The sequence below is a fragment of the Cucumis melo genome, chromosome 5 (genome assembly GCF_025177605.1).
Source record: "Cucumis melo cultivar AY chromosome 5, USDA_Cmelo_AY_1.0, whole genome shotgun sequence".
Classification (NCBI taxonomy): Eukaryota; Viridiplantae; Streptophyta; class Magnoliopsida; order Cucurbitales; family Cucurbitaceae; genus Cucumis; species Cucumis melo.
The window spans coordinates 1431842-1457313 of NC_066861.1; the positions used below are offsets into that span (position 1 = coordinate 1431842).

The 25472-nt window shown below is 34.0% G+C and overlaps 5 protein-coding genes across 7 annotated transcripts; 3 read left to right on the top strand and 2 right to left on the bottom strand.

Moving 5' to 3' along the window:
• The first annotated feature begins 1873 nt into the window (after nucleotides 1-1873).
• On the top strand, nucleotides 1874-7049 carry LOC103491468 (rhodanese-like/PpiC domain-containing protein 12, chloroplastic). The gene is made up of 8 exons (XM_008451427.3): nucleotides 1874-2245; nucleotides 3676-3792; nucleotides 4070-4161; nucleotides 4519-4619; nucleotides 4722-4832; nucleotides 5457-5565; nucleotides 6169-6219; nucleotides 6844-7049. Exons 1-8 carry the CDS (start codon nucleotides 2032-2034, stop codon nucleotides 6922-6924), a joined length of 876 nt encoding a protein of 291 aa, XP_008449649.2. The 5' UTR covers nucleotides 1874-2031; the 3' UTR covers nucleotides 6925-7049.
• Nucleotides 7050-8156: 1107 nt separating this feature from the next.
• On the top strand, nucleotides 8157-11378 carry LOC103491467 (calcium-dependent protein kinase 2). The gene is made up of 8 exons (XM_008451426.3): nucleotides 8157-9129; nucleotides 9231-9374; nucleotides 9457-9609; nucleotides 9775-9890; nucleotides 10008-10175; nucleotides 10258-10385; nucleotides 10489-10588; nucleotides 10965-11378. Exons 1-8 carry the CDS (start codon nucleotides 8424-8426, stop codon nucleotides 11055-11057), a joined length of 1608 nt encoding a protein of 535 aa, XP_008449648.1. The 5' UTR covers nucleotides 8157-8423; the 3' UTR covers nucleotides 11058-11378.
• A 700-nt stretch (nucleotides 11379-12078) lies between these two features.
• On the bottom strand, nucleotides 12079-14459 carry LOC103491466 (splicing factor 3B subunit 6-like protein). Its single transcript, XM_008451425.2, has 2 exons — nucleotides 13990-14459; nucleotides 12079-12508 (listed from the first exon to the last, which is right to left on the bottom strand). Exon 1 carries the CDS (start codon nucleotides 14368-14370, stop codon nucleotides 13993-13995), a length of 378 nt encoding a protein of 125 aa, XP_008449647.1. The 5' UTR covers nucleotides 14371-14459; the 3' UTR covers nucleotides 12079-12508; nucleotides 13990-13992.
• A 1121-nt stretch (nucleotides 14460-15580) lies between these two features.
• On the top strand, nucleotides 15581-18019 carry LOC127149481 (uncharacterized). Of its 3 annotated transcripts, none has more exons than XM_051085116.1 (3): nucleotides 15581-15770; nucleotides 16608-16907; nucleotides 17617-17695. In XM_051085116.1, the coding sequence occupies exons 1-3, from the start codon at nucleotides 15753-15755 to the stop codon at nucleotides 17623-17625; spliced, it is 327 nt and encodes a 108-aa protein (XP_050941073.1). In that variant the 5' UTR covers nucleotides 15581-15752; the 3' UTR covers nucleotides 17626-17695. The 3 variants fall into 3 exon arrangements, with proteins under 3 accessions (XP_050941073.1, XP_050941071.1, XP_050941072.1); XM_051085114.1 differs by lacking the exon at nucleotides 17617-17695 and adding an exon at nucleotides 17782-18019 and having other exon boundaries at nucleotides 15583-15770; XM_051085115.1 differs by lacking the exon at nucleotides 17617-17695 and adding an exon at nucleotides 17785-18019 and having other exon boundaries at nucleotides 15586-15770.
• On the bottom strand, nucleotides 17993-24556 carry LOC103491465 (dihydropyrimidinase). Its single transcript, XM_008451423.3, has 13 exons — nucleotides 24378-24556; nucleotides 24013-24174; nucleotides 23812-23863; nucleotides 22976-23245; nucleotides 22652-22863; nucleotides 22391-22511; nucleotides 21746-21833; nucleotides 21565-21643; nucleotides 21191-21278; nucleotides 20977-21017; nucleotides 20831-20883; nucleotides 20147-20303; nucleotides 17993-18449 (listed from the first exon to the last, which is right to left on the bottom strand). Exons 1-13 carry the CDS (start codon nucleotides 24447-24449, stop codon nucleotides 18258-18260), a joined length of 1587 nt encoding a protein of 528 aa, XP_008449645.2. The 5' UTR covers nucleotides 24450-24556; the 3' UTR covers nucleotides 17993-18257.
• Nucleotides 24557-25472: the final 916 nt, after the last annotated feature.

The following is a 25472-nucleotide window of genomic DNA, read 5'->3' on the forward strand; positions in this document are numbered from 1 at the left end:
TTTGTACCCAATCGTCTAGATTTGTTTACACGATCATTTACTTTTTTTTTTTTAATTTTACTATTTTTTGTTCACAGTCTATGAAAGAAATCGTAGTAAAGACGAGAATAAATACGAAATGACAAATCTGTAATACTTAAAAAATGACTAACTAATAAATATGGAATGACAAATCTGGGATACTTAAAAAATGACTAACTAATAAAGATGAAATGACAAATCTGAGATACTTAAAAAATGACTAACTTCGTGAGTTTTGTTACACAGTAGTAAATAGTTTAATGTTTTGTTATATTTATGAAAACTACCCTTTTTAAAACTATTTTTAAGTGACACAAATTACCCTTTTTAAAACTATTTTTGAGTGACAAATTTATTAAAATTATTTATAAATATATAAAAAAATGTTAATGTTTATCAAAAGTAAACTTCGATAGACTTCCGTCACTTATCACCAATAGTTATGAATGGTAGTCTACTGTTGATGGATGATGACATTTTGGTAAATTTGTAAGTATTTTTATATATTTTGGAAACAACCTTTTTAAAAAATAAATTAGTTATAGTAAAAACCAAATAAAAAAAAAAAAAATCAACCCATTTTAGAGAAATTTAAAAGCAAGTTGAAACCGGACTTAACCATTTTTAAACTACTATATATATTTAGTTTTATATTTTCTTGTAAAAATAAAATGAATAGTTCAATAGATATAAACCACAATGCTCAATCCTTTTTGCCTCAAATTTTGTTGGAAGAAACATAGTATAATTAATATAAATGTAATTGTATTTTAAAGCGACTCTACTTACTGAGTCGTCTAGATGTGAGTTCGCAATCTCACAAAAAAAAAAAAAAAAAACGTTACAAAAGCGTTAATTGCAAATGATTGTGTCGAAAAATATTCGATTGTGATTGGTCGTATGTTAAAGATCGAATACATGACAAAATGTTTGTTTTACAAAACCAACAACACATTTTCATTGTGATAATTGCTAAGTATAATCTCGTAGTAATTGAGATAGATGATTGAAGATAACAATAAATATAAGTCGACAGTTGTCAAATTTGGAAAGACAATATGTCATAAAATTAATAGTAGTACATTAATAAAAAGCAAGTAATTCTCATCATGATACCGTTTCACTCAAGTTATTCAATCATGAATTACGCTGTGACACGTTGATTATTTAGATTATGATTTTCTATATCCAATGATATGTCTCAATAATGTCACATTGCACACTATTTATGGATAAATCTTGTTATTTTAAAATTGACATGTGTTGTTCAATTTTAGCCGTTACCATCAAATATATAAACTATTTACTAAAAATACATGTTTACCAACTACATTTCATCATAAACTCAGCTTAATAGTAATTAATTAACTGAAAATTTAAGCCTTGATTTACATTACCACAAGTCACCGTATCTTTCATGCATATATTTCTTTTAAATTTTACCATTTTCACCCTACATCGACAAATTTATATTTTAAATAAGTAAGAATTTTAATAAGAAAATTGTAAAAGATAAGACATTTGACAAAATATTTACATTTCATACAAAAATCAAGTATAATAAAACAAAAACTTATTATAGTTGATTTTGTCTAAATAGTTTATCCACGTTACTTTTTTCTCCGACTCATTAAATTATTTTTATTAATTTAAGTTAGAGTAGATAACAAACTTATTTTGATTAAAATTGTTAATACTCATTAGCGTCGTTTTAAAGAAACCATTAATAATTTGCATTAATGAAAAAAAAAAAGCAATTAAAATTTATTCAATATTAATTAATTATAGTTAAAGGTAAAAAAGAAAAAAGAAAAAAGCCGTAAATTCCAATGTTATATTGGATAGACATATTCACTACACGGCGAAGATTAAACTCGCGAGTGGGGAGCCTGCCAAACCGGAGCGAAATTGCATCCGCGGGCGCCGGCTACGGCGGCGATAAGCACTTTTTTTAACTGAGACTCGCCGGAAATTAGAAGCGTCAGTGTAGTTCAAGTGAAACAATCAACGATGAGGTGCAATCGTTTGCCTCCATTAGCATCTCCGGTTTTCAACGCCTTCAGGCAGTGTTGGATTCCCGCTATTTTCATTTCTCATCACTCGAATCTTCATTCTGCATCAATTTATGCTTCATTTTCCTCGTATGTTAGCAAAAGCTTCAAACACGTTAAACCTCTCTTGATTCGTCCGACGTCTCTTCATCATCCAAGCTATAAAGTAACAGGTCAGTTTCGTTGTTTCTTCAGAGATTCTATCCATCCTTCGTTGATTTAAAGATTTGTAGAAATGCGCCTGGAATTTTAGTTTATTTCATCTTTGACTAATATGAGAGATGTGGGTGGAACAGTTTTACTTATTTCACACATGGTTAGAAGTGTTAGTTGTCTGAGCTCATTTCCTGAATTGCAAACATATATTAGTTTTTGCGTTGACCTAAGGAGTAATTGATGAACGGATGAAGTATATACTATTGCATAGAGCTACTGGATTTAGTAGATGAGATATCGGAGGACAATATCAAGAGGATTAATAATATCTCTGCACTATGAGAAGAAGTACAATGAAGAGCTTCGTTAACATAAGATAAACTATTTTGTACATTCAATTTGTTTTGTTTAAAAAACATTGACTTCTGTGGGAGCTGATGGGTTTGGGATTGGTCCACATTCATGGTCCGTGTGGAAATTCAACCAACCTTCGATGAACAGTCTTTTTCCACAAAGAAAAAGAGGCAAACTTCTTCTCACAGATTGAGTGGAGAACTGCTGAAAAATATATGACCACAACTTAAGTTTTGTATTGGAAGTTTCTTAAGAAGTGCAGAGAAAATAAATTGGTTATTAAGTTGAACACGTATTTTGTTGATGCCATCCCTTTACAAGATTGCGGAAGATTAATGGCTTTGAAGAAATGGGAAGGAATTGTTTGGACTATAGACTTGTTATGATACTCTTCATCTTAGAAGCCTTAAATTTACATTAATTTGTCCTGTAATTTATGTAATGGAACGGAAGTGTTGTGGTAAAAGGGAAATTTCCAAGAATTTGAGTATTTATCTGGTAACGGAACATGGACACTACTTAACTAAGAATATAAAAATTTGTAGTTATTTTTATTAATGCTGACATTTTTTTTACCTGATTCTAATTCCGAAGTAAAATTGGTTGCTTATGAACTCTGTTTACATTTAAAAGGAAGAGTCCTAGAAAGAAAGAAATTTAATTATTAGATTGTAAATGGAAACACAATTTCATATTTTGAACACAATGGTGCCATCTAGCAGTTTAAGGTTCCAGTGAGATCGCATTTCTCTATCATTTTTATTATGATCAAGCAAATTCAACTAAAGATATTATTTTTATTATGATCCCATTTCTCTATTATTTTCATATTTTGACTGTACCTGCCACGGGCTCCCATAATAGTTTTCATCCTTCAATTTATTTGTTTCAGTGTCGTTGGATGTTTTTGATTTATGAAATCTATCTCCTATAACAAATTCCAAATATATGAGGGAAGTGAGTTAAATAACTAAACTCAAGTGCTTATTTATTCACCTGAGAAATAGATGCAATGTAGCTACACATGGGTGCAATTACAAGTACCATTAGATCGTATGATTTATTTTTGTGCTCATTTGCTTTATACCCTCAGCGTCTTTTAGTTCTACTGGAGGCAGTGAAGATGGTAGGGAACTATTGGTCCAGCACTTGCTTGTTAAAGAAGATGATATTAAGCTCTTATTGGAACTTCAGCAAAGAATTACCGGCGGTTAGTATTACCCAATATAAACATTATATAAATCCCTTCATCTTACCACCTCCTAATAAGAGTACTGTCTGAAGTTGTATAATTTAAGTGGCGCTTATTTTTCCCTCCCTTCGGGCATGGAACATGCTTCCATTAAATATCAAGAGGACGCTCAATAGTCAATATTACAAATTTTACATCATATGGACATGGTTTTGATCTTTTACATAAATTTTTTGTTGTTCAGACTAAACGTTCAATAAATGTCTCATGTCCTTTTTTCCTTTGCTGAATTCAGGTGAAGATCTAAGCGATCTTGCCGTGGAATACTCACTCTGTCCATCCAAAGAAGAAGGGGGAATGCTTGGATGGGTGAAGAAGGGGCAAATGGTACGGATTATGATGATTTAATTTTCTCCCACATTCTTATAAATTAAAGAACTTAAAACTATGATTATTTTTCAAACGATGTGTGGTTATGGTCAGTTCTTCGGATTTCATAGCTATGGTGAAAGAACACTCCAATGTAAGATTGTAGTTGGTATTTCCTATCCCTTGTGTATAGAGATGGTTAAGCTTTTTACAGTTTTTGCTTCTTTCTCTTATCTTTTCTTATGGGATTCTTCATCCATTTCTTTTTCGTGTCTGAATTGCAACATATGCTGCTGCTCATTCCTTATGGTTTTTTGCTTTATCGTTTTTCTTTATCCATAGCTTGATAGATCTTTTGTGATGACGTCTGTCCAGGTACCAGAGTTCGAGGAGGCTGCCTTTAATGCGCCCTTAAACAAAGTAGTAAAATGTAAAACAAAGTTTGGATGGCATTTATTGCAAGTTCTATCTGAGAGGTATGCCATCAAGACAATTTTCTTCTTGAATTTCTTGAAAACATAGACGGCGAGACTGCATCATTGTATAATATTTTGCACATTTGCAAATTTTTCTCTTAGAGAAGGATCGGTACTTCGGGACATTCAACCCGAGGAGCTTCATTTGAAAATGCAAGATCCAAATTTCTTGAATGAGGCACAGTTGATTGATGTCCGAGAACCTGAAGAAGTGTATGTATTTGTTCCTCTACTTTTTTTATATCCTCTTTTCCTTGGGTTCATGTATGTTTTTTAGGATCTCCTTTTGGCTTCCAACAAAAATGGCAAAGGTGTTCATCTAAATTCAAACATTTGATCTTACCTTAGTTGCAACAAATAGACTTCGATTACTTTGTACCACAAAAATTATACTGATCAAGAAACTGTGGACTTGCCAATAGGTTCGGGAGTGTTAGTCCGAAACCATGAACTTGCCCATTATTGAGGGTTGTGTGTGTGATCTTATTTTGTGTACATCATTATATCAATGAAAAATTCTCTTTCCGTTCTTCTAAAAAAATAGCTATAAATTTCTACACACACAAAATAAGATGACAGAAACTAAAATACTTAATTGCATCAAAGAAATAAATCATTCAGACTGAGGCATTTGAATGAACCAAAATGCATATACCACTTGTTTGTGTGGTGCCATCTTGATCTTGCTAACTATGTCTGATATTTCTAAATTGTACGGGAAATTTTATTTTCCTCTCATACATTGTCTCGTAAAAGGAAAAGAAATAAGAATAAAAAGAGAGATTAATTCCATATTATATTATATATGAAGCTATCCTGAACTCTTTTCCTTTACAGGGACCAGGCTTCTTTGCCAGCTTTTCAGGTACTACCTCTTCGCCAATTTGGAAGCTGGGGTCCAGAAGTAACTACGAAGTTCGATCCTGAAAAGGATACTTACGTAATGGTATATATATATACTTTCTTTTAGAATTTTTTTTGTTTGAAAAGAAATAGTTGGCTCCGCGTTACTTTAAAAAGATATCACGAAAATCCTCTTTGATGGTTTCATAGTAAACAAAAAGAACAAGTAAGAAAGAGATTTTTCCATTATATTCTAATTGGTTTCTGACTTTCATGTTACGAGGGACAGATAAGCAAGTGGACACGACATCCTGGATTCCTTTTAAGTTGATGTTTGCATGTCTTGGTATAATTATGAACCATGTAAAATATTGGATATATTTTTAGGGTGAAATAGGCCAACACATCATCATTCTATCTTTGGATATATTTGAAACCTGTAAAATTTCTAGTTAAGTTTGATCTGATTGAGTTTCAATAGGAGTTTAGGTTATAATCTATAAATTTATATAATTCAAAATCTTAGAATTCAACACAGATAATTAAATTTTCCATCGTGGGTGCCACAATAATAAAGAACTAAGAGGTCATGGGTTCAACCATCATGGGTTGGCTCAATGGTAGGAATTTCAGCCTACCATTTTGAAAATCTACCGTTTTTCTATATGAGTGAGATTTTTGAAACTTTGTTTGCCTATGAGTGCAGTGTCACCATGGAGTGAGGTCGATGCAGGTCGCAAAATACTTACAATCGCAGGTAATATCACATTGAAATTTCCCCTAAATGCATTATAGAGATTGTCAAATGTCATTTATATACTTCATTGGTAATTCTTTTTTGTCTCTCCCTCAAGCCCTGGAACAAGTATTTTTAATCACATTTCTTATAAAGCCATCAAGATGTAATAAAAACTCTAGAGGGAATGAATCAAAACTATAGTAGTCACCTACTTAGTATTTAATATTCTACAAGTCTCCTCGACACTTCAGTATCGTAGAGTTGGACAGATTGTTCAGTGAGTTTAGTTGAATTGCAAAGAAGTACAAAAAACAACTAAGTTTATCAGCTTCCTACTGCATCTCACTCGTTTAAGCCTGTGACCCAAAGATATCGATAGAAATGGTATTAGATTTGAGTGTTATTAGGATATTAAGTATATGCTAGAAATTAGGTAGTCAGACTGTTACCATATTTGGTTATAAATAGCATAGAAGAGGAAGAGACTTTAGGGCCAATTCCGCAAATTACTTGGTTTATCTCATTAGTTCTTACCTTTTTATATTATAATATATTGGTTAACATTTATCAATATATGTATAATACACATATTGAAAGGTATAGCTTTATCAATATTCATTTATTCTTACTTCTAATATTCAGGGTTTCAAGAAAGTCTACAATGTGTGTGGAGGAATTCATGCATACTCTCTCAAAGTTGATCCATCGATTCCCACCTACTGAGATACTGCCCCTTTCCCTTCTCTTCATTGTATTTTTTAGTTTAACAATTGTACGATCGAAAATTTGAATCCTCGACTTCTAAAATCGTAATCGATGTCTTATTCAGTAAAATATGTTTGGATCAACCTCTCTTTTTTATTTTTGTTGAAATTTTTGTCTCTATGATGTTAAATTCATTTGCGACTTTGGGTTTCTCCATCGTATATTGATTCTTGATTTGCTTTGTTTTGAATTGTTTGCGAGTTATTCTTCTTAATATCTTATGCCCTACAATCTATTTTATTATTCTAAGAAAAATTACCGATATAGCGATCAGATTCATAATATTATTATTATTATTTATGAAGAGTATTTTAAATGAAAAACCAATCAATATATTTAAAATTATAATAAAATATGATAGTATATATATTGTAATGTTTTGAATTTGTCATATAATGCCACAAACAACCAAGTACTAGAGCAACGACTCATAAATTGAATTTGTATTTAGTGTATTTTATTGTTTATAGTTATTTATGTTCATGACTCTCAAGTTTAGATAACTCTTTTAACCATAATGACAATACTTTGTGTTATGAAAACATTTTTTGTAACAAAATTGCTATCCTCCATGAACGTGTCTAACACATTATTAATAAACTACATATATCCCTTTTGTATTATGTACAGAAACTTCGTTGACAAGGACTTTACAATTTCTGGAAAAAAAATATGTAAGGAGTGGAACTTGAAAGACATGAAATACAGTTTTACTATTAGGCTAGTTACTTGCATTGATATTATCTCAATTTATATGTATAAAGAGCATGAAGTCGAAGGTCGATCCTTGAGCCTGTATTAAATCTATCAATGTTTATATTAGTGTTAAAATAGACACAGATAGCAGGGACTACAGAAAATAAATTATAATATTTTGTTGTATTAGTAGATATTTTTGTTAATTTTTTTATATATATATTTGAAAACGATTTTATCATTTAATCCATTCCATTAAAAAAAGGATTTTGAAAAGTTGAACTTAAGATTCATTAAAATTATGATAGAGGAAAATTCAACACCGGAAAAAAGAGTTGCAAACTTCAACATACAATACAACACTATATTTTACCAAAAGAAAGAAAGAAAGAAAGAGAAAGAAAACGTTCAAACAGAAAAGGAAGAAGGGAAAAAAAAAAACCGTTGAAAAGGAGCGGGAAAAGCTGAGAACCTTAGAAATGGAAAGGGAGGAAATGAGAAGACAATGTCAATGGCTTCTTCCTAAAATTGCTCTCTATCAATCCTCCATGTTTGGATCAGTTTCTTCCAACCTGTCTTCTCCTCAATTTCCACCATTTTTCTTCCTTCTTTTTCTCTTTCTTTCTCATTCTCTATACATGGATTTTTCTCTCTCGCTCACCTTTGGTTCTCCCCCAATTCCCCATTCAATCTTGTCACCTACAATTCCTCAACCCTAGCCCACCGCCACCGCCACCTACCCCACCTCCCGCTCCTCCGCCATGGGCAACTGTTGCTCTCGTGAAAACCCCGACGAGGCTCCTGCCACCAGCGTCAAGGAAGAATCCAACAACGCTGATAATTCGAAGGATGATGGCGGAAATACCAATCACGGAAATTCCACTAATAACCCATCTAGTAAAACTCCTCCTTCTGCCTCTCCGGCGGCTTCCACCAAACCTTCGAAGCCATCTCAGATCGGTACTGTTTTAGGGCGGCCGATGGAAGATGTTCGATCTACTTACTCCATTGGTAAGGAGCTGGGAAGGGGTCAATTCGGGGTAACCCATTTATGTACTCATAAGGCTTCTGGCGAACAGTTGGCCTGCAAAACCATTGCTAAGAGGAAACTTGTAAATAAAGAAGATATTGAAGATGTTAGGAGGGAAGTCCAGATTATGCATCATTTAACTGGTCAACCTAATATTGTCGAGCTTAAAGGAGCTTATGAAGATAAGCATTCTGTTCATTTAGTTATGGAATTGTGCGCTGGAGGAGAGTTGTTTGATCGTATCATTGCCAAAGGCCATTATACAGAGCGAGCCGCGGCTTCTTTGCTCAGGACTATTGTCCAGATTGTTCATACTTGTCATTCCATGGGGGTTATTCATAGAGATCTTAAGCCTGAAAACTTCCTCTTGCTCAGTAAAGACGAGGATTCTCCACTTAAGGCTACTGATTTCGGTTTGTCAGTGTTCTATAAGCAAGGTTTGTTCAATGATCTTATTGTTTCTGTTTTACTTATATGTCATCTTGCGATGCCTGATTTATCATGTTCTTGTTCTGGTATGAATGTTGTTGTTATGTAGGAGAGGTATTCAAGGATATTGTTGGTAGTGCATATTACATTGCCCCAGAAGTGTTGAAAAGGAGATATGGACCTGAAGTTGATATTTGGAGTGTTGGAGTTATGCTATATATTTTACTGTGTGGTGTTCCACCTTTTTGGGCAGGTAGTTTAATAGTTTTGTTAATCTCTCTCCTTGGTTGTCCTTATCAAAAGTAATCATTTGATAAGTGAAAATTGGATGACAGAATCTGAACACGGGATATTCAATGCGATCTTGCGTGGTCACATCGATTTCACTAGTGATCCATGGCCTTCAATATCACCTGCAGCAAAGGATCTTGTAAGGAAGATGTTGAATTCAGACCCCAAGCAGAGATTGTCAGCCTTCCAAGTTTTAAGTAAGTTCATACCTGCATAAAGTTGAATAAGATGAAAATAACTATAGGATGGTCGAGAAACTATGAAGGAAAATTAGGTAGAGAAAAGGCAGCTTTATGAATTATGAGTTATGACCATCAAACAATGCCTCTCACTATATGACTATCAATTCCTTTTTCTATCAGATCATCCATGGATTAAGGAGGATGGAGAAGCGCCTGATACTCCACTTGACAATGCGGTGCTCAATAGGCTCAAACAGTTCCGTGCGATGAACAAATTCAAGAAAGTTGCCCTTCGGGTAAGCAATAATGAACCCTTTGTTTCAAGCTAGCCAGCCCCCACACTAGAGAAAGAAAAAATGAAGAGACATTAACAAAGCATTTTAGAATCATAAATAATGTGTGAAATGGGGCAGGTGATTGCGGGATGTCTATCGGAGGAAGAAATCATGGGGCTCAAACAAATGTTCAAGAGCATGGATACTGATAACAGCGGGACAATAACGCTTGAAGAGCTAAAGCAAGGACTTGCAAAGCAAGGCACAAAACTCTCTGAATATGAAGTTAAACAATTAATGGAAGCCGTAAGTCCTTGTGTCTGTTCCCTCTCAATACAAAATGAGTTTTCTTGCTTGAATCTGAATTTTTACTTGCTGGTTTCTATAGGCTGATGCTGATGGTAATGGAACCATAGACTATGATGAGTTCATCACAGCAACAATGCACCTGAACCGAATGGATAGAGAAGAACACCTTTACACTGCCTTCCAGTATTTCGACAAAGATAACAGCGGGTAACAGAATCACATTCAAGTCAACTATTGCTGAAGCTTTCACTAAGATATGGATAGGAAAGTGGTCATGATGATTTAACTTCTAACTTTGTTCTGTATTCAGATATATCACTACGGAGGAGTTGGAGCAAGCTCTTAGAGAATACGGCATGCATGATGGAAGGGACATTAAGGAGATCCTTTCTGAAGTGGATGCAGACAATGTAAGTTACTAAATCAACATTTTCATACTGTTCTGTGTCGAGGATGCCACGTCCGAAAAATAAAAAAACCTCACACTTCTTATAGATGAACTACTCCTCTCATGATGAAACCTTATGTTATATAATATAGTATCATGGCATAAAGCCCAAACAACCTTATAAAAAGAAATTGAGATCTGATCAAAATCCAAAAAAGATATCATCTTGAAGAAGCATGTTGAGGATCTCATATCTAAACAACTAAATGGTCTCATACTTCTTAAAGAATATATTTGCTACTCTTCCTTTTGCTAATTAATTTTGAAATGAAACTCCATATTATGTACTAGGCTAGAAATTGAGCAAGCATAACTTGTTCATGGAATAATTTATACAGGATGGTCGCATCAACTATGATGAATTTGTAGCGATGATGCGAAAAGGAAACCCAGAAGCAAATCCCAAGAAGCGTCGTGATGTTTTCGTTTGATTTTGGTTGTTGGGAGTGAAGTGGAGGAAATGACAAGAAATACCACCAAAATGTTTTGTTCTTCAGAAGAGAAATTAATATGAAGGTGACGTTTACAGATGCTCATTGTACATTAATTATGTAAAGTGAATGGGAAGGGTTGAAGCAAAAAAGTGTTTTTTTTTACTTTTATCTCGAGCATGCATATATTTAAGTGCGAATGGTGGTTCCTTTCAGAGATAGAAAGTCGCCTTTATAAAGAAAAAGAAAGGAAAAGGAAAGGGAAGGTTGACATCTTACCCCTCATTCTTAGAATTTAATGGTGATTTTCTGATGTTTGTAGCTGTTCCTGTCCACTATTAGGCAGAATATTTATTGATCTTGTGCTTGACTGACGGATTAGAAACATTGATTCCTTTGAAATTTGTCTAATTGTATTCCTTCAACAAAGAAAGCTAATAGTTCTGAACCCAGTTTCGGTACAATATGAATATATAAAGATATCTTTAAGATTGTTCAGTTGAAATTCCTTTCTAAAAATAGGATGTATACAAGAAATATATGGAAGTATTGGATAATTGTATTGTGCTTTATATCATACTTTTATAAATGGCTTGTGTGATGATGATTTGTTAATTCGATTCTATACAAAATAGCCAAAACGATTACCATTCAATTGATGTCAATTAAACATAGGGTAGAAAGCAACTGCATTTTTGATCGAAGAAAACTAAGCAGTCAAATATTTACTGATCAAATGATTGTAAACTTGCACAAATTTTCATACCAAATGCCTTAGGAAATAATCGTGAAAAGAATATAATAAAATAAATCAAAATATTTACGAAATATAACAAAATTTCAAATCTATTTCCAAAAAAATCACTGCCATCATCTTTTTAACATCCATTAGCCCTTACAAACTACAACATATGAAAGTTCTACATTAAATCATTTAAAACAAAATTTTAATTGAATCTCTAAATTAGTTAAATATTAAAAGTTCTGAATTTAAACCAATATAATTGTTGACGTAGCGGTGTAAAATGAAATGAAATTTCCTAAATAATAATTCAGGGTTTGGTGGTTTGCGGGGCAAATAATACACAATGAACACATTTCTAACATATATTACTCCTTACAGGGCGATACGGCAGATTCGAACACAATACTTTTTTTTACTCAAACATACTCAAGGATCTATCATAGTTGTGGACACTGAACGTGAAAATACAATCTAAATCCAAACACAACATAAACAGAAACTTCAACAAAATTTTAACATAAAAACAAACATGAAAGGGAGAAATTTTAGGTAAGGGCGAACAAGATGCCTTCCTTTCTAATCCATCATCCTCCAAGACTTTCTTCCTTTTCTCAAATGGCTGCATAGGAATTCGTACCAACAGCACAAACGCCTTTTTCGTACTTAGTATATCTTCAAAACTTTGATACTTCTCCACAAGAATATGCTGAATGTAAAGAGGTATGAACTTAGATTGATATAGAAGATAATGTCAACATAAGTGAGTGATAGATATATCCTGACTTTCACTCTTATTTTATACCTGGTAATCTGACAGAAAACTAAGGAAATCTATTGCATGATTAGTATCGATTATGAAAATAAAATTTACGATACTTGGATGTTGTGCAAGGGCTATTCAGATGGCATGCATATAATACTTGTTTTACATCCCAAGAAGCACATATCTTTGTCTACCCCACCAATTTGTTCAATCATAATTAGTTACATGACAAATTCTTCTTAATTTTTTTTTCAAAATATTTTTAATTCGTTTTTTTGTGTAATGAGACGGCATAAAGATGGGTGTATCATCTTGGGAACCACTCAAGGATTGCCCTAGGAAAAATAGTATAAATCTTATAAGCATATGAATATTGGAAACTAAAAAGTTTCCATCATAGAAAGTTACTTTAGAACACCCAAAGAAGGAAAATAGAGCTATAACAAATTCATACTGTCTACTCGTAGGTTGGTCTCTAATTTGCCAAAACTTCCTCCATATTACTCTCCCAAGTTCCCAACAAATACCTTTTGAGCAACAAAAATAGATCTAATCATGCAAAGTGCAAACAGATTTCCACAAAGACGTCCTGGATTTCAATTTCCAATGCAAAATCATAGTCATTTCTTCCTAGCACACCGACAAGCGCAAACAATGATCTACCATTTTATCAGCTTCGGAAAGAACAGATGGGAATCCCAAAGTATATATTAGTTGAATGCTTTTAAGTGTGAAACCTGATAAGTAAGATGTTTGATGGCTACAAAACTCATCGAGATGGCAGAAATCCGATATGCATCGTTATTTCAATTAGATGAGAGCCACCATAAATAACGGAGGTAAGTGTGACAAACCGAAAAACGGAGCCAATCAAGTTGGTCAGAAAAGAAAGAGGTCGGTTGGTGTTGGTTTCGAAAAAGTCCAAACTGGATTTTTTTGGAAAATATTTTAAAGAATATAGTTGACCTGACTGACTTTTACTTCTGGATAGTCGAGGTTGGTCTGAACATTTACTAAACTGACCATATTCAGTTCGATGGCAGTTCGTGGTCGAAAAACTCATTCTGACCAACCGCTGCACACCCCTGACAGATACCAGGCTTACTACACACTCACAAAGTAATAACTTCAACATTCATATCTTAGAAGTTAACTACTCAAGCACTCCAACCATATAAGAGAAATGAAAAGGCCCAGATAGGTATTAAGAACAAATGCTTACAATTTAATTATAATTAACGGGAACAGATAGAGACTAAGAAAAACAGTCAATTTTAGTAACCATCGCCCACTCATGACCAGCAATTAAGAACATTGGTACAGTTATTAAACCCTAGAAAGAGAGAACTTCAAGTAACAAACAATTCGACTCAATTCCAGGATTGCTTAAGAAAATCCTAAGAAAAATAAGTTCCATATCACACCTTTTACTTATCTTTCGTGGAAACACCATACTTCTCCTGCATCCTAGCGAGTTCATCCTCTTTCTTCTTCTGGTCGAATTTTTTACTCATCTTGGCTTGCTGGTAGTACAACACGATCAGATACCGATTCGCAACGTTGAAACCGGAGAGATGATCCACCGCCGTCTTAGCATCATAGATATCTTCGTAAACGACAAAGGCGGTACCTCTAGTATCCTTGTTCGTACCAATCCGAATCTGCCGTATCGCCCCATATTTGCCGAAGATATCGTACATCTCTTCACTGGTGATGTTGAAGGGTAAATTTCGTACAAACAAGACTCTGTTGACCTCCGGCGGCAGCCTCGTATTTCCCTTGCGGGGAAGGCTGAATGTGGCCATGGCGGAAGGTTTCCTTGGAGCCTGCTTGGGAGAAGAGAAACTGCGAGAAAATTCGAAATGCGGGAAATTTCGGAGAGAGGATGATTTGTTCTATTTTAATTTGGTATTTATCTACAATGGGCTTCTACGAGCAGGCCCATTCAATTTTTATGGGCTCGGATATCTATGATAAGCGGCCTGGGTTCTACTTCGGCCCATTTGCCAACTGCCGGTGGATGCATCTCGCATGCACTCAATTTTAGGGGCGATTTTGTACAAAAGTCGCTACCAAAAACCGATTAGGTCGGTTTACAAGAGGAGAACCTCTCACCAACAGTCTGAACCTATCGATCGAACTGCTGGTTGGTTTTAGTCGATTTGATTTTTTCCGATCAAGATGAAGGAAGAAGTGAAACCCTGAGGCTATATATATATATATATATATACAATATTTTTAAATTCGGTCGAATTGGCTTGGCTTTTTAAAAATCTCTACCTTAAACCTACTTACTGTTTTTTCATAAAACTTGATTGTCAAGTATCAGTTCGTTCGATTTCAGTCGTTTAGATCTGTTTTTTTTTCGAATGTCGATGCTCACTCCTGCTCATTTTTTATCCTCACTCAACTACCTAATCACATATGTCTTTGTTGAAAATATTATATTTAATATTTTTCTTCCCACAAATACAAATTTATCATACACTCATGTATTTATGTTACAATTGGAGAAAATATTTGATGTATACATAGAAAACCAAAAGGCGTTACCCATGTTCAAACAAGTTTCAAAAGTACAATTGTGACAATTGACAGTTGGGTAGTTTATTGATCATCCATCAGTATGTGTGTGGATTCAAAGGTATAAGAAGAAAATACAATTTTTAGCTCAAACAGCAACATAAAACGTTGTTCAAGCAACAACAAATAAAGATATACAACAAAACGAGATTATGTTTGAGTTCATTTATTCATTGTGTTTTCACGGATCTCGTATGGCTATAACTTTTACAACGGTTAGATAAACTAGAAACAAACATTACAATCATATACAAAACACGATTAGAGTAACCGGTGTACTTACTATAATCAAGAATCTATCATGATATTATTAGATAACAAAAAAACTATCTTTTTTTTTGCCCCATAAGTCTCTCTCTCTCTCTCTCTCTTTCATACTAAATAAAGGAGAAACCTATTTTAACGAGGAAGTGAAATCACAGTTGGTTTTCTTTTTCTTTTGGTTTTGGTTTTGATGGTGTCTAATTTGGATATCCCTATTTTGAAGTTGTTTGTATTAAGAACAGACATATATAGGTTTTTAATTAGAAGATGATTTCTCACCTTCATTTTCCCTCTCTGTTGTTTGTCTCCTCCTACCTCCACCTCTCCTCTTCGACACGCTATGGCTGCTCGGAAGGAGGTAATTTAATTTTTCTTTTTTCCCTCTCCATTATTTCATTAATTTCTTTTGTTATTGTGTAATGTTTATCCCATGAGTTTATTTATTTAAATTTTCAATGTTTGAAATCTGGAGTTCAATCTCCTATGAAAATTCTCTCATTTCCTTTTTTTTTTTTCCTTTTCTTTTTATCAAATCTCATTTTCGTGTTAAAATAGTATATTTGTAGTAATGTTATATTATTATTAAGAAAAAAGAAGCATTTAGAGGATGATTATGCTTTAAGTTGATTAATTAAATATTTTGGTCTTTGCTTGAAACTTTGGGAGTCTTTTTGTATCAAAATTAGGAAGTAGAATGAATTATAGATACAAAAATTAGGTAGTAGAATGAATTATAGAGACTCAATAGTTCAAAATTTTGATTAAGAGATTGTTAATCATCCAAAATTTTAGCTAAAAGTTAGAAACATTTCATCTCAAACGTCCGAACAATGATTAAGTGCATCTCCATGTTTCCCATTCTCTATACAAAAACAATACTTTTTTAGTAATTTTTTAAAAGAATAAATTTTCACGTGATAACTTTTAATTGAGTGTAGCCGAAGTTTTTTTCTTTTCTAAAATAGAAAATGGAAAAGTTATCATAAATTTTTTTTTATTTTCTTCTCCTAAATCAAGAGAATCCTTGTATTTGATTCTCTTGCATCTGGAACAATTCCTGGCAAAAACAACCATAATGGACAAATAAGAAAACAATCAAAATCATAAAAATTGGTGATGTGAGGAAGAAAAATATGATGAATCTCTTTGAATATGCAACTAAAAGTTTGGTTGGAATATTTGTGTGTTTATGCAGAATAATAGGTGGAGATCAGTTCCAGAATTTGGGGGTTGGGATCACAATGCGCCAGGAGCAAGCAATTATTCTGTTGTATTTACTCGAGCTCGAGCCGATAGAAAACAACAAAAAACTGACTTAACTGAGTTCAAAAAAACCAGCCTAGGGAATGAAAGGGAGTTAATGGAAGCCATGGATAAAAGTCATTGTCACCAAAAACATCGCCATCATCGCCATCGCCATCACCATGAACACCAACACCGCCACCATCACCACCAACATCATCATCAACCACCCCCAGATGACTCTGTTGGCCCAGTAAGTACTTTCGTCTATTCTCTTTTAAGTACAAAAAATAGGGAAAAAGAGGACTTGAGCCTCCGACCTCAAGAAAACAACTACTTTTTTCTTGTCAATTATTATAATGAGTTATGTTTATTTTTTGCCAGCATCAGTTGTTCTTTTCCCTCTTTAATCTCAAATGAGATCTACAACTAGCCTTTTTTTTTTTTTTGGATAACCCTCCCGACAAGCAACAATTGGGTGTCAAAAAAAAAAAAACACACAAAATATTAAATCCCATTCAAGTTTAACCACATATTAAATCCATTATCTCTAAGCTCTTTATCAAACCCACGGTCCTCTTCAAAAGGCCAATCGGAACTTTAAACTTAATGAAGAAAACGAAACAAGAATTCAATGTAACATTTGATAACAGAAGCTGAAAAGAATTTGTATCGAAGAAAGTACCTGTTGGATACTAAGGCTGAGGAACAGATGCTGTATGATATCCCTTAATGGGTGATTACTTTTATGCTATTCATGATGGTGGCAACTTCATTTATAGCCTTCTGTGAAGTTGCTCTTCCAGTAATTAGAGCTTTTCCCGAAGTTTAACCACAGCTGTAACTTTAAAGTAATGCGCGATTATCTTAAAATAATAAGACTACAGTTCTTATCTTACTTAGTATCTTGTTCTACTATACAATGGACATAAGCATATTTGTAATAGCATTTATAATAGCAGGCTTTGTAACGATCATTTCAAGATGGATTCTGTATTGACCTAAAAATTGATAGTAAAATAGAGACCGAAGAAACGTGAGTGATTGCAACATAATTTTTGTAAAACATATAAATTAATATAAATATTGCAAATTTAATGCTTGTTCTTTTCTTTTTTCTTATCCAGCAGAAGAAAAAGAAGATTCTGACCTACATCAATTGTTGTATCAGGCCTTGATATGAGACAGAAGCCAACTCACTCCTCTATGTTTTTGTCACATCGTGCTGTTTTTCTCAATCCTTTTTTTTTCTTGCATGTAAATGTAGATGAGACAAGTTCATCATATGGATAATTGCACGAATTTCCCCTTCCCTGCATCTTGTTTAGGCTCTTTAGCTTATAAAACATGGAACCTTGAAATTTATTTTCTTACTTCATGGAGGAAAACAAGGTAAATAAACTATGCTATAACATAATATCCTGTGCAGTATCTTAAAAAGAAGTTGCTATAGATCTACATGGTGGATACAGGCCATGCAATCTCGGTTATTCCATCCGTAACAACTATGTACATGGTGGATACAGGCCATGCAATCTCAGCTATTCCATCCGTAACAACTATCTATCATTACACGGTTTCATAAACTATGATGATTGAAGGTTTAAGTTGAAGAATGAAAACGTTTCATCGGAGCACGAGTCGAGGACAGGTACTGAGCATCTGCCTTGTAAATTCCATCAAACAAATAATTAAAAGCTGGCATCTCTATGTACTTCCCAGCACCTGGAATAACTTTTAGCTCATTGTTTTCCCAAACAATCTTTCCTCCAGAAATTGTCACTTCAACCTTCCCCTGGGAAAAATATACACATTCTTAAAACATGGGCAGATTACTGTGTCTAGAAAGTTGTGTAAATATTCATGTGATGGTGACTAGAAGAGATCGAACTGTTCACATATGTTGACACATTGTGTACACCAAAAATGATCTATTGGACAAGATTTGACAAGTATGCAATTATCTACAGTTTGAATTTTAAAATGCATGCAAGTATAATATTGAAAATAGGGCCAATGCACAAGTATAGTGTTCATCGCATGAATATTTACACAATTTTCTAGACACAGTAATCTGCCTATCTTCAAGTTGTTTGTTACTCCTAAAAAACAAAGTATTTGCACCAAGTTGTTAAAAGAAATCCTCACCAAATTCTTGAGGTTATTAAGCAGAAAACCTAATTCAAAAAGGTTAAACCCTTCCACCATAACAACCTAGTGAAATGGTAGACCCACCAAAGGTTATTAGAAATGTCACGTGAGTTAATCATACCAAAACTATGATTTATGACTAAGTTGTTCACTAGGATGTTGAAGTTAATTTAGCACTCCACAGTCTGTTGATTTAAAGGGCGGTAAAGAGCCTGTGAAGTTTGAAGATCTTCCTTTCCATGTTATCCTCCTTCTTACAGCCGGAAAAAAAAGGGTCATATGCAAAGAAACATTTTGAGTTCAATCCAGATGGCTCTGTAGGAGTCCTATATATGTCTCTTCATAGAAGATTCACAGCTGGTTGACAATTGCATCCTTTGCCTCCGGGTTCAAATTGTAGCCAATCGGTCATTAACATCCCAACATCAAATAATTCTTTTGTTAAAGAAGTTTGTAGTCATCCACCTCCTACAAGCAATCTTTCTAGATATGATTCTGACGGAGATTCAATATGTTAGTGTTAGTAGTGAGGATACTATGGACACTCTAGCATAAGATGATTTTGTTGAGGAGAATTCAAAGGTTTAATTTGCGGATGATTTTGATACCTTGTTCAAAATGGTGAAAATGTTCAAGCAGAAAGTCGCACAATCCCTGTCAAATTATCTCCTTTGAATGAAAAATGTGGCTTTCAGATGAATCAAGTCTATCTTATTCACCATAAGTTAAAGTTTAGCTTAGTGGTTTGGTCCATGACTTGAAATATTATTGTGGAATTCTCGTGTTTTTGCAACTTAGCCTTATTGTTTTGCTCTTAAGAAGTTGCAATTTTTTTCCTAATAGTTGCAAGCTTGGAGGTGGCAGTTTACAAGTTGATTTGCTTTGTGGTACGATCCTTGCACTTCAGGTCTCAAAGAACTTCTTTCTTCGTCTGCTTCAATGGTCTATAGTTCGCTTTGGCTGTAATGTTTACATGTATTCTAGATTTTGTTTCTTTTCTTGAGTTGGTAAGTAAGGTTTTAAGTGTTCGCTTATTGGTGTCTTCACTTCTTTGTATTCCAATAGTACTGTCTTCTTTTTTCTCAATTTCTCTCTTCTCTTCAAGTTTAATGTATTTTTTAGTATTAGTCTTTCATTTATTCGATGGAAAGTTATGTTTCCCTTCCCAAAAGAAATAGAGATGTTGAGGCAGTATAGTCTCTTAAAGGCTAACCATAACTAGTTACCCATCATCGATCCATACCTCTTAAAATTATCTAGCACAAAGTAAACATAAAGAAATCACAAATCACAAAATTATATTGTCATAAGAGAACTGAAGCATGGTTTTGAAGCTTCTACCTTCCCTTTCTTTCCTTCATAGACATTTGTGTCAGTTCTAGAGTGATGATGCTTTGCAGATATTTCAAAACTTGCATTTGGATTGAGTATGATTATGTCTGCATCAGACCCAGCAAGAATTGCTCCTTTCTTTGGATAGATATTGAAAATCCTAGCACTGAGCAAATAGTAAACCTCACAACTCCATGGGTGACGTAGGCAGCAAAAATCATTTAGCAGTAAAACTTCAAAAGACTTTTTAGAGTAGTTTTTTAAGTTTGGCACTTCATCAAAGTAAACCAAGTGCTAAGACATTGGAGATAGCAGGATTCAAAATTCTAACCTCTAATTAGAAGACATATGCCTTAAATAGTTGAGCTATGATCAAGTTATCATGTGAGCAAAATACTATATGAAAAAACTTAAAGAGTTCAAAAGCTATACAAAGCCACACTAAAATAAAAATGGACCAGTTCCTCTGGATGTCATTTTTGGTGATATATATTTAAATTTGCCTTCAACCACCAACTTAAGCTTTTGGGTGAATTAGCAGTTTAATAGTCATAAAATAGTTACAAGATCACATACTATTCCTACTTTCTTTTTCTTTTTTGGACAAGTAACAGTTTATTTTCTTTACATGTTACAAACCTTTTATAGATTAATGAAAAGAAGAAAAAAAGTGTTTCAAACAAGACCACATACCATTCCGTGCTTGTGATTCGAACATAATCACGGACAGATATTTGACCAGATTCCTGAACGTTAGAGATTTTTGGATGAGATTTGTAAGAAAGTTCAAACTTAATTGTCTATTCTAAAAGAAGAAAACAAATGCATGTACAACTTACCACCATTGTATTCCATACCAAATGCATTCTTTCCTCGATGCCTGAAGATTCCAAGTTGTTAGACATCGATGCAAGAAAAGTATCATAATTGAATTGGATATGCATTATAACCAAGCTCTCAAGTTCTCACATTGATTGCTAATATAGAACACCTATGAAGAAAAGAAGAGGAAGAAAGAAAGACAGGGGGAGAGAGAAGGTAGATAGCAATTACCATTGACACCATTAGGAATTTTTCGAAAGTCATCAATTCCTATGGATTTCTGTGTAGAATTAAAGACACAGTGATCGGTTCCCACAAGCTGCATTTTTTGAGCACGTTGAGAAATAATCATCATCTTAACATGGAAAATGAAAAATGTTGCAGTAATAAATCCACCTATTAGAATTACAATACTAAAATAGTTTTTGGAGATCTTAATTTTTCATAAATAGCTCACACATGGCACACACATTCACAATAAGAAACCAAAACTCAAGCTGTAAATAATTGCCTTCTGAAATTTGAATGATAGCATTACTAAATTGATTTGTCAGGAATTTTCAACGACAGTATAGCAAATGATTCATTTTCTTAGTTATAATAACCTGCAGAACTCCAGTTGAAAGTGCTGCTTGAAGGGCCTTATCGTGCCCCGATGGTCTAATAGGAGGACTCATGACATACCTGACGCATGATACAATCATAATGTATTAGACTTTTTACTTGAAAGACCCAAAATCATGATAAGGATAACGTTATAAAAGAAATACTAGAACAGCTAGTTACTTTGCTGCGGTGACAAAGTCAGGATCCCAAAGCCCAGATTCATCTAGAACTAACCCAGACACAACTGGCTCTCCAATCACCTTCTGCCCTGCAGTTCAAAAGAAAAGTTATCTGTCTGCCCAAGAAAATAGAGTATCATATAGAAGAAGAAGAATTTCAACGGTGAAGGATCATTACATTTTGTGAGAAGGAAAAATAGAGTCGGTTGCAAAAAAATAAAGGAGCCAGTAAAGTAACCATGTGAGAAGACAAGTCAAACATTTCAGACACATGAATTGCATTTGATTCAGCGAAACTAGGGGGTAAAAAGACATTTTTAAAATAATGACATCAAAGGCAAACACACAAAGGTTCAAAAGGAAAAATCTTTTCCTAGCCCTAGAAATGATCTTTTCCCCTTCTTCTTTAAAAGCCACCTTTTCACGCACAATGTCAAAGCTCTTAAGTGCAACGGTACTTGTGCCCCCTTTTGGACAATTTGGGTCGCACAAAATGAAAGAGCCTTTGAAGATGTTCGTAGACTCATGGTTTCCAGCACGCATAAACCAATAGACAAGGTACACTATGATATTTCTGATTCATTAACAACTGTAAGTTAAGCATACCATAAGAAGGCATTTTAAAACATAGAATAGAATATGGCACCTGCTTTTCGAGCTTTGGCTATTTCTTCCATTGCATCAATGCTCATAACATGAACCACATATAGAGGAGTGTTCACAAAACTAGCCAAACGTATTGCTCGGGACGTTGCCTCTCCTTCTAACTGCATTAATTTCAAGCACACACAAAGGAAGAAATACCCATGAATAGAGAAGGGGCAAGTGAATGACGCACAAGCATATAACAATGAGGAGCAAGTGGTGCAAATTAATTTGATAGATCTTTTTCTTCTTGTTTAATTACCACAGCAGGCCGTGAAAGAGCGTGTCCCTCTGGACCAGTTATACCAAGTTCAATCATTCTCTCCTGTCCTTCGAATACAGCATCACCATTTTCAGCATGTACCATGGCCAAGGCACCAAGAGATTTGCACTTTTTCAATCCTTGTAGCAAGAGCTCATCACTGATCATTAATGCCCCCTTGTATGCCAAGAAGAACTTAAAAGAATTTATCCCTGAAAGTCAGAATATGTGAAGAATTAATATTGATCAGAAAACTTGAAATGATATTTCAAGATGAAGGCAATATGATCTATGGTTTATTGGCTTAAGATGAAAAATAATAACCCTTCTCCTTCACCATGATTTCCATTTCCTGTGCAACAACTTCGTCCCATTTTGTGATTGCCATATGAAAACCATAATCCATGCACGATTTCTTTGCTTTTTTCTCATACGATTCAAACCCTGCTGATAGGCTTCCATTCACTGGAATAACAAAGTCAATGTGCATCGTAGTTCCACCAGCTAATGCTGCAGCCTGACCAGTGAAGAAGTCATCAACCGTCTCAGTACCCATAAACTCGAAAGCTAGATGTGTGTGAGGGTCAATTCCTCCTGCCAAAAATTTCAGGAGAAGAAGGTTTCAATCAACAACATCAAAGTGTACCACATATTTTTCTGATTCTAACATTAGAAATTAAATAGAAAACTGAAAGTGAACTGATTCAAATACTCCGGATGGAATAAAACATCTATTTTATGCATGTACCGAAAAAATTTACTAATATTCACAGGAAATGTGTGAGAAGTAGGTATTGAGGACAAGATTCATAACTCCTCTCTCTTCCCAAAATCCTATGGACTAAACCAAAAAGTGCCTATAAGCATGCACAAAACTACATCATTGCAACACCAGACTCACTCTTTCACCCCGCTTCATGTCCTACGCATATTGCATTCGTGAAACTTTAGTGAGGCTATAAATTAATCTGAAGCAGTCTGATGAGACAAGATTTCTTGAACAATTTACAATAAGGGGGGCATTGGGGATGCAATTGAGTGTAGTAGCCGTGGGAGGTTGAAGTGTCTAGGCATTTCCGTCATTAAAATTTATGCAAATACTCTTTAAGGCGTGTTTTACAAACTTAAAAGCAGGAAACAAGCATCGTTTGTAATTTAACCTGGCATGACATATTTTCCAGTGGCATCTAGGACTGCAACATCATCTCCAACCTATTATTGGCAATTAAACGAGTTAACAGTGGATATTAAAACATTCAACAACACAGATCAAGAGTAACAGCGATTCATAAACCAAAGCTTTTGAAGTCACAAACTCACACCACAGTGAACTGCTTCACCGTATTATTAATAAAACATACTTTGATATTAGGCTTCACAGCAACAATAATCCCGTCTTCCACATAAACATCAGCAACCTCCTGGTGATGAGCATTCACAACAGTCCCACCCTTTATCAGTAGCTTCGACGACGATGTTATACCACATGTTGACTTATCAATTCCAATACCGGCGTCACAAAACTGAAATATGATTGAGAAAAGATACCGTAATAATGAGATTCGTGTTTTCCATAAATTAAAATCGCTAATCCAATGCATCGAAACACAAGGAAGATCGTATTTCTCTTCGCCGATGAATTAAACATCCCATATTTCTTCCTTTTTTCTGGTATACCGATCAGAAGTCAACCGTAAAATGAAAGTCGATCAACGGTTCGACGTACCTGATCGGATTCTGCGATAAAACAGAGTGAAGAAATGAAGAGAATCAGAAATAAGATCTGAGGTCGCTCCATGAATTTCAGTGCACCGCTGAAGTGAAAAGCTTCATCAAACCTCACGGAACTACTCGAGTGAGAAAGAACCAGAACTCTTTCCCGGTAATATCCCGTTTTCTAAAATTTGTTGACTTATTAAATTATGTAATTCTAAAATTTTATATTTTTTATAATTTTTTAGAGAGTTTTTCAAAAAATAGAAGAAAATTGACAAATTGACAAAAAAAATTGAAATTTGAAAACATTTTATAGAATTTGGTAACAAAACAAATAAATTTATAAAGTAGTAAATGATAATACGAAACCAAATAGTTTTCAAATATGTATAAATAATAATAAAAAGAAAAATTGGTAAGATATTTGTACTCGATGGAAAAACTGAGCGTAATGAATTTTGTATCATAGTTTTTTATAAAGTATAAATAATGCTTTTTTCTCGAGCATAACAAACAAATGATTAATGGAATCTTTGTAGATGATTCAAATTTTATTTTATGTTATTATATTTTAATGAATATGCATTTGGTAGATCACAACACACAATCAATATTTTTAACATGATACAGTTTTGTAAATTAGTTGCTAATAGTACATTTTCAACCTAACATTGGATAGTTATAGAAGTTTATAAATTAATTATCAACAGTTGAATGAAAAATTCGTGAGAATGCTTGTAGAATTGGCTGATGGTTCATGATTCTTTTGCATCTATCACCAATATCCTTGAAACCTTGTTCTTGTGAGAGATTCGAGTGCTTTTGTTGATAGCTTCACTATTGGGTCCCATTCTTAATTTATGTTGAGATCCACTATAATGATGTTATTGGTGCTTTAACTCATAAGAACCTGGATTTATACGAGTTGTCGGGCGTTGTTAATGACATCAAAGCCTAAACTCTCTCCAACCATGTGTCTATCTACTATGTGGTACTCGCGTTGTACAGATAGGTTAGCTCTTCACTTATTTTAGGTTACCTTGATGCATAGTAATAGATGACTATCTTGTTCCTGCTTTTCTTTCTTACGTCTATAGAGAGATGA

Bases quoted from the DNA above. Each gene is read 5' to 3' on its own strand.
- LOC103491466 (XM_008451425.2), bottom strand. From the start codon at position 14,370: ATGGCCACATTCAGCCTTCCCCGCAAGGGAAATACGAGGCTGCCGCCG.
- LOC127149481 (XM_051085114.1), top strand. The intron at 16,908-17,781 runs GTAAGTACTTTC...TTTCTTATCCAG, and splicing joins CAGATGACTCTGTTGGCCCA to CAGAAGAAAAAGAAGATTCT.
- LOC103491467 (XM_008451426.3), top strand. From the start codon at position 8,424: ATGGGCAACTGTTGCTCTCGTGAAAACCCCGACGAGGCTCCTGCCACC. The intron at 10,176-10,257 runs GTAAGTCCTTGT...TGGTTTCTATAG, and splicing joins TTAAACAATTAATGGAAGCC to GCTGATGCTGATGGTAATGG. The intron at 10,386-10,488 runs GTAACAGAATCA...TTCTGTATTCAG, and splicing joins TTCGACAAAGATAACAGCGG to ATATATCACTACGGAGGAGT.
- LOC103491465 (XM_008451423.3), bottom strand. From the start codon at position 24,449: ATGGAGCGACCTCAGATCTTATTTCTGATTCTCTTCATTTCTTCACTC. The intron at 20,304-20,830 runs GTATGTGGTCTT...CTATTTGCTCAG, and splicing joins CGAATCACAAGCACGGAATG to TGCTAGGATTTTCAATATCT. The intron at 18,450-20,146 runs GTAGAAGCTTCA...TATTTTTCCCAG, and splicing joins ATGAAGGAAAGAAAGGGAAG to GGGAAGGTTGAAGTGACAAT.
- LOC103491468 (XM_008451427.3), top strand. From the start codon at position 2,032: ATGAGGTGCAATCGTTTGCCTCCATTAGCATCTCCGGTTTTCAACGCC. The intron at 2,246-3,675 runs GTCAGTTTCGTT...TTATACCCTCAG, and splicing joins TCCAAGCTATAAAGTAACAG to CGTCTTTTAGTTCTACTGGA. The intron at 3,793-4,069 runs GTTAGTATTACC...TGCTGAATTCAG, and splicing joins TCAGCAAAGAATTACCGGCG to GTGAAGATCTAAGCGATCTT.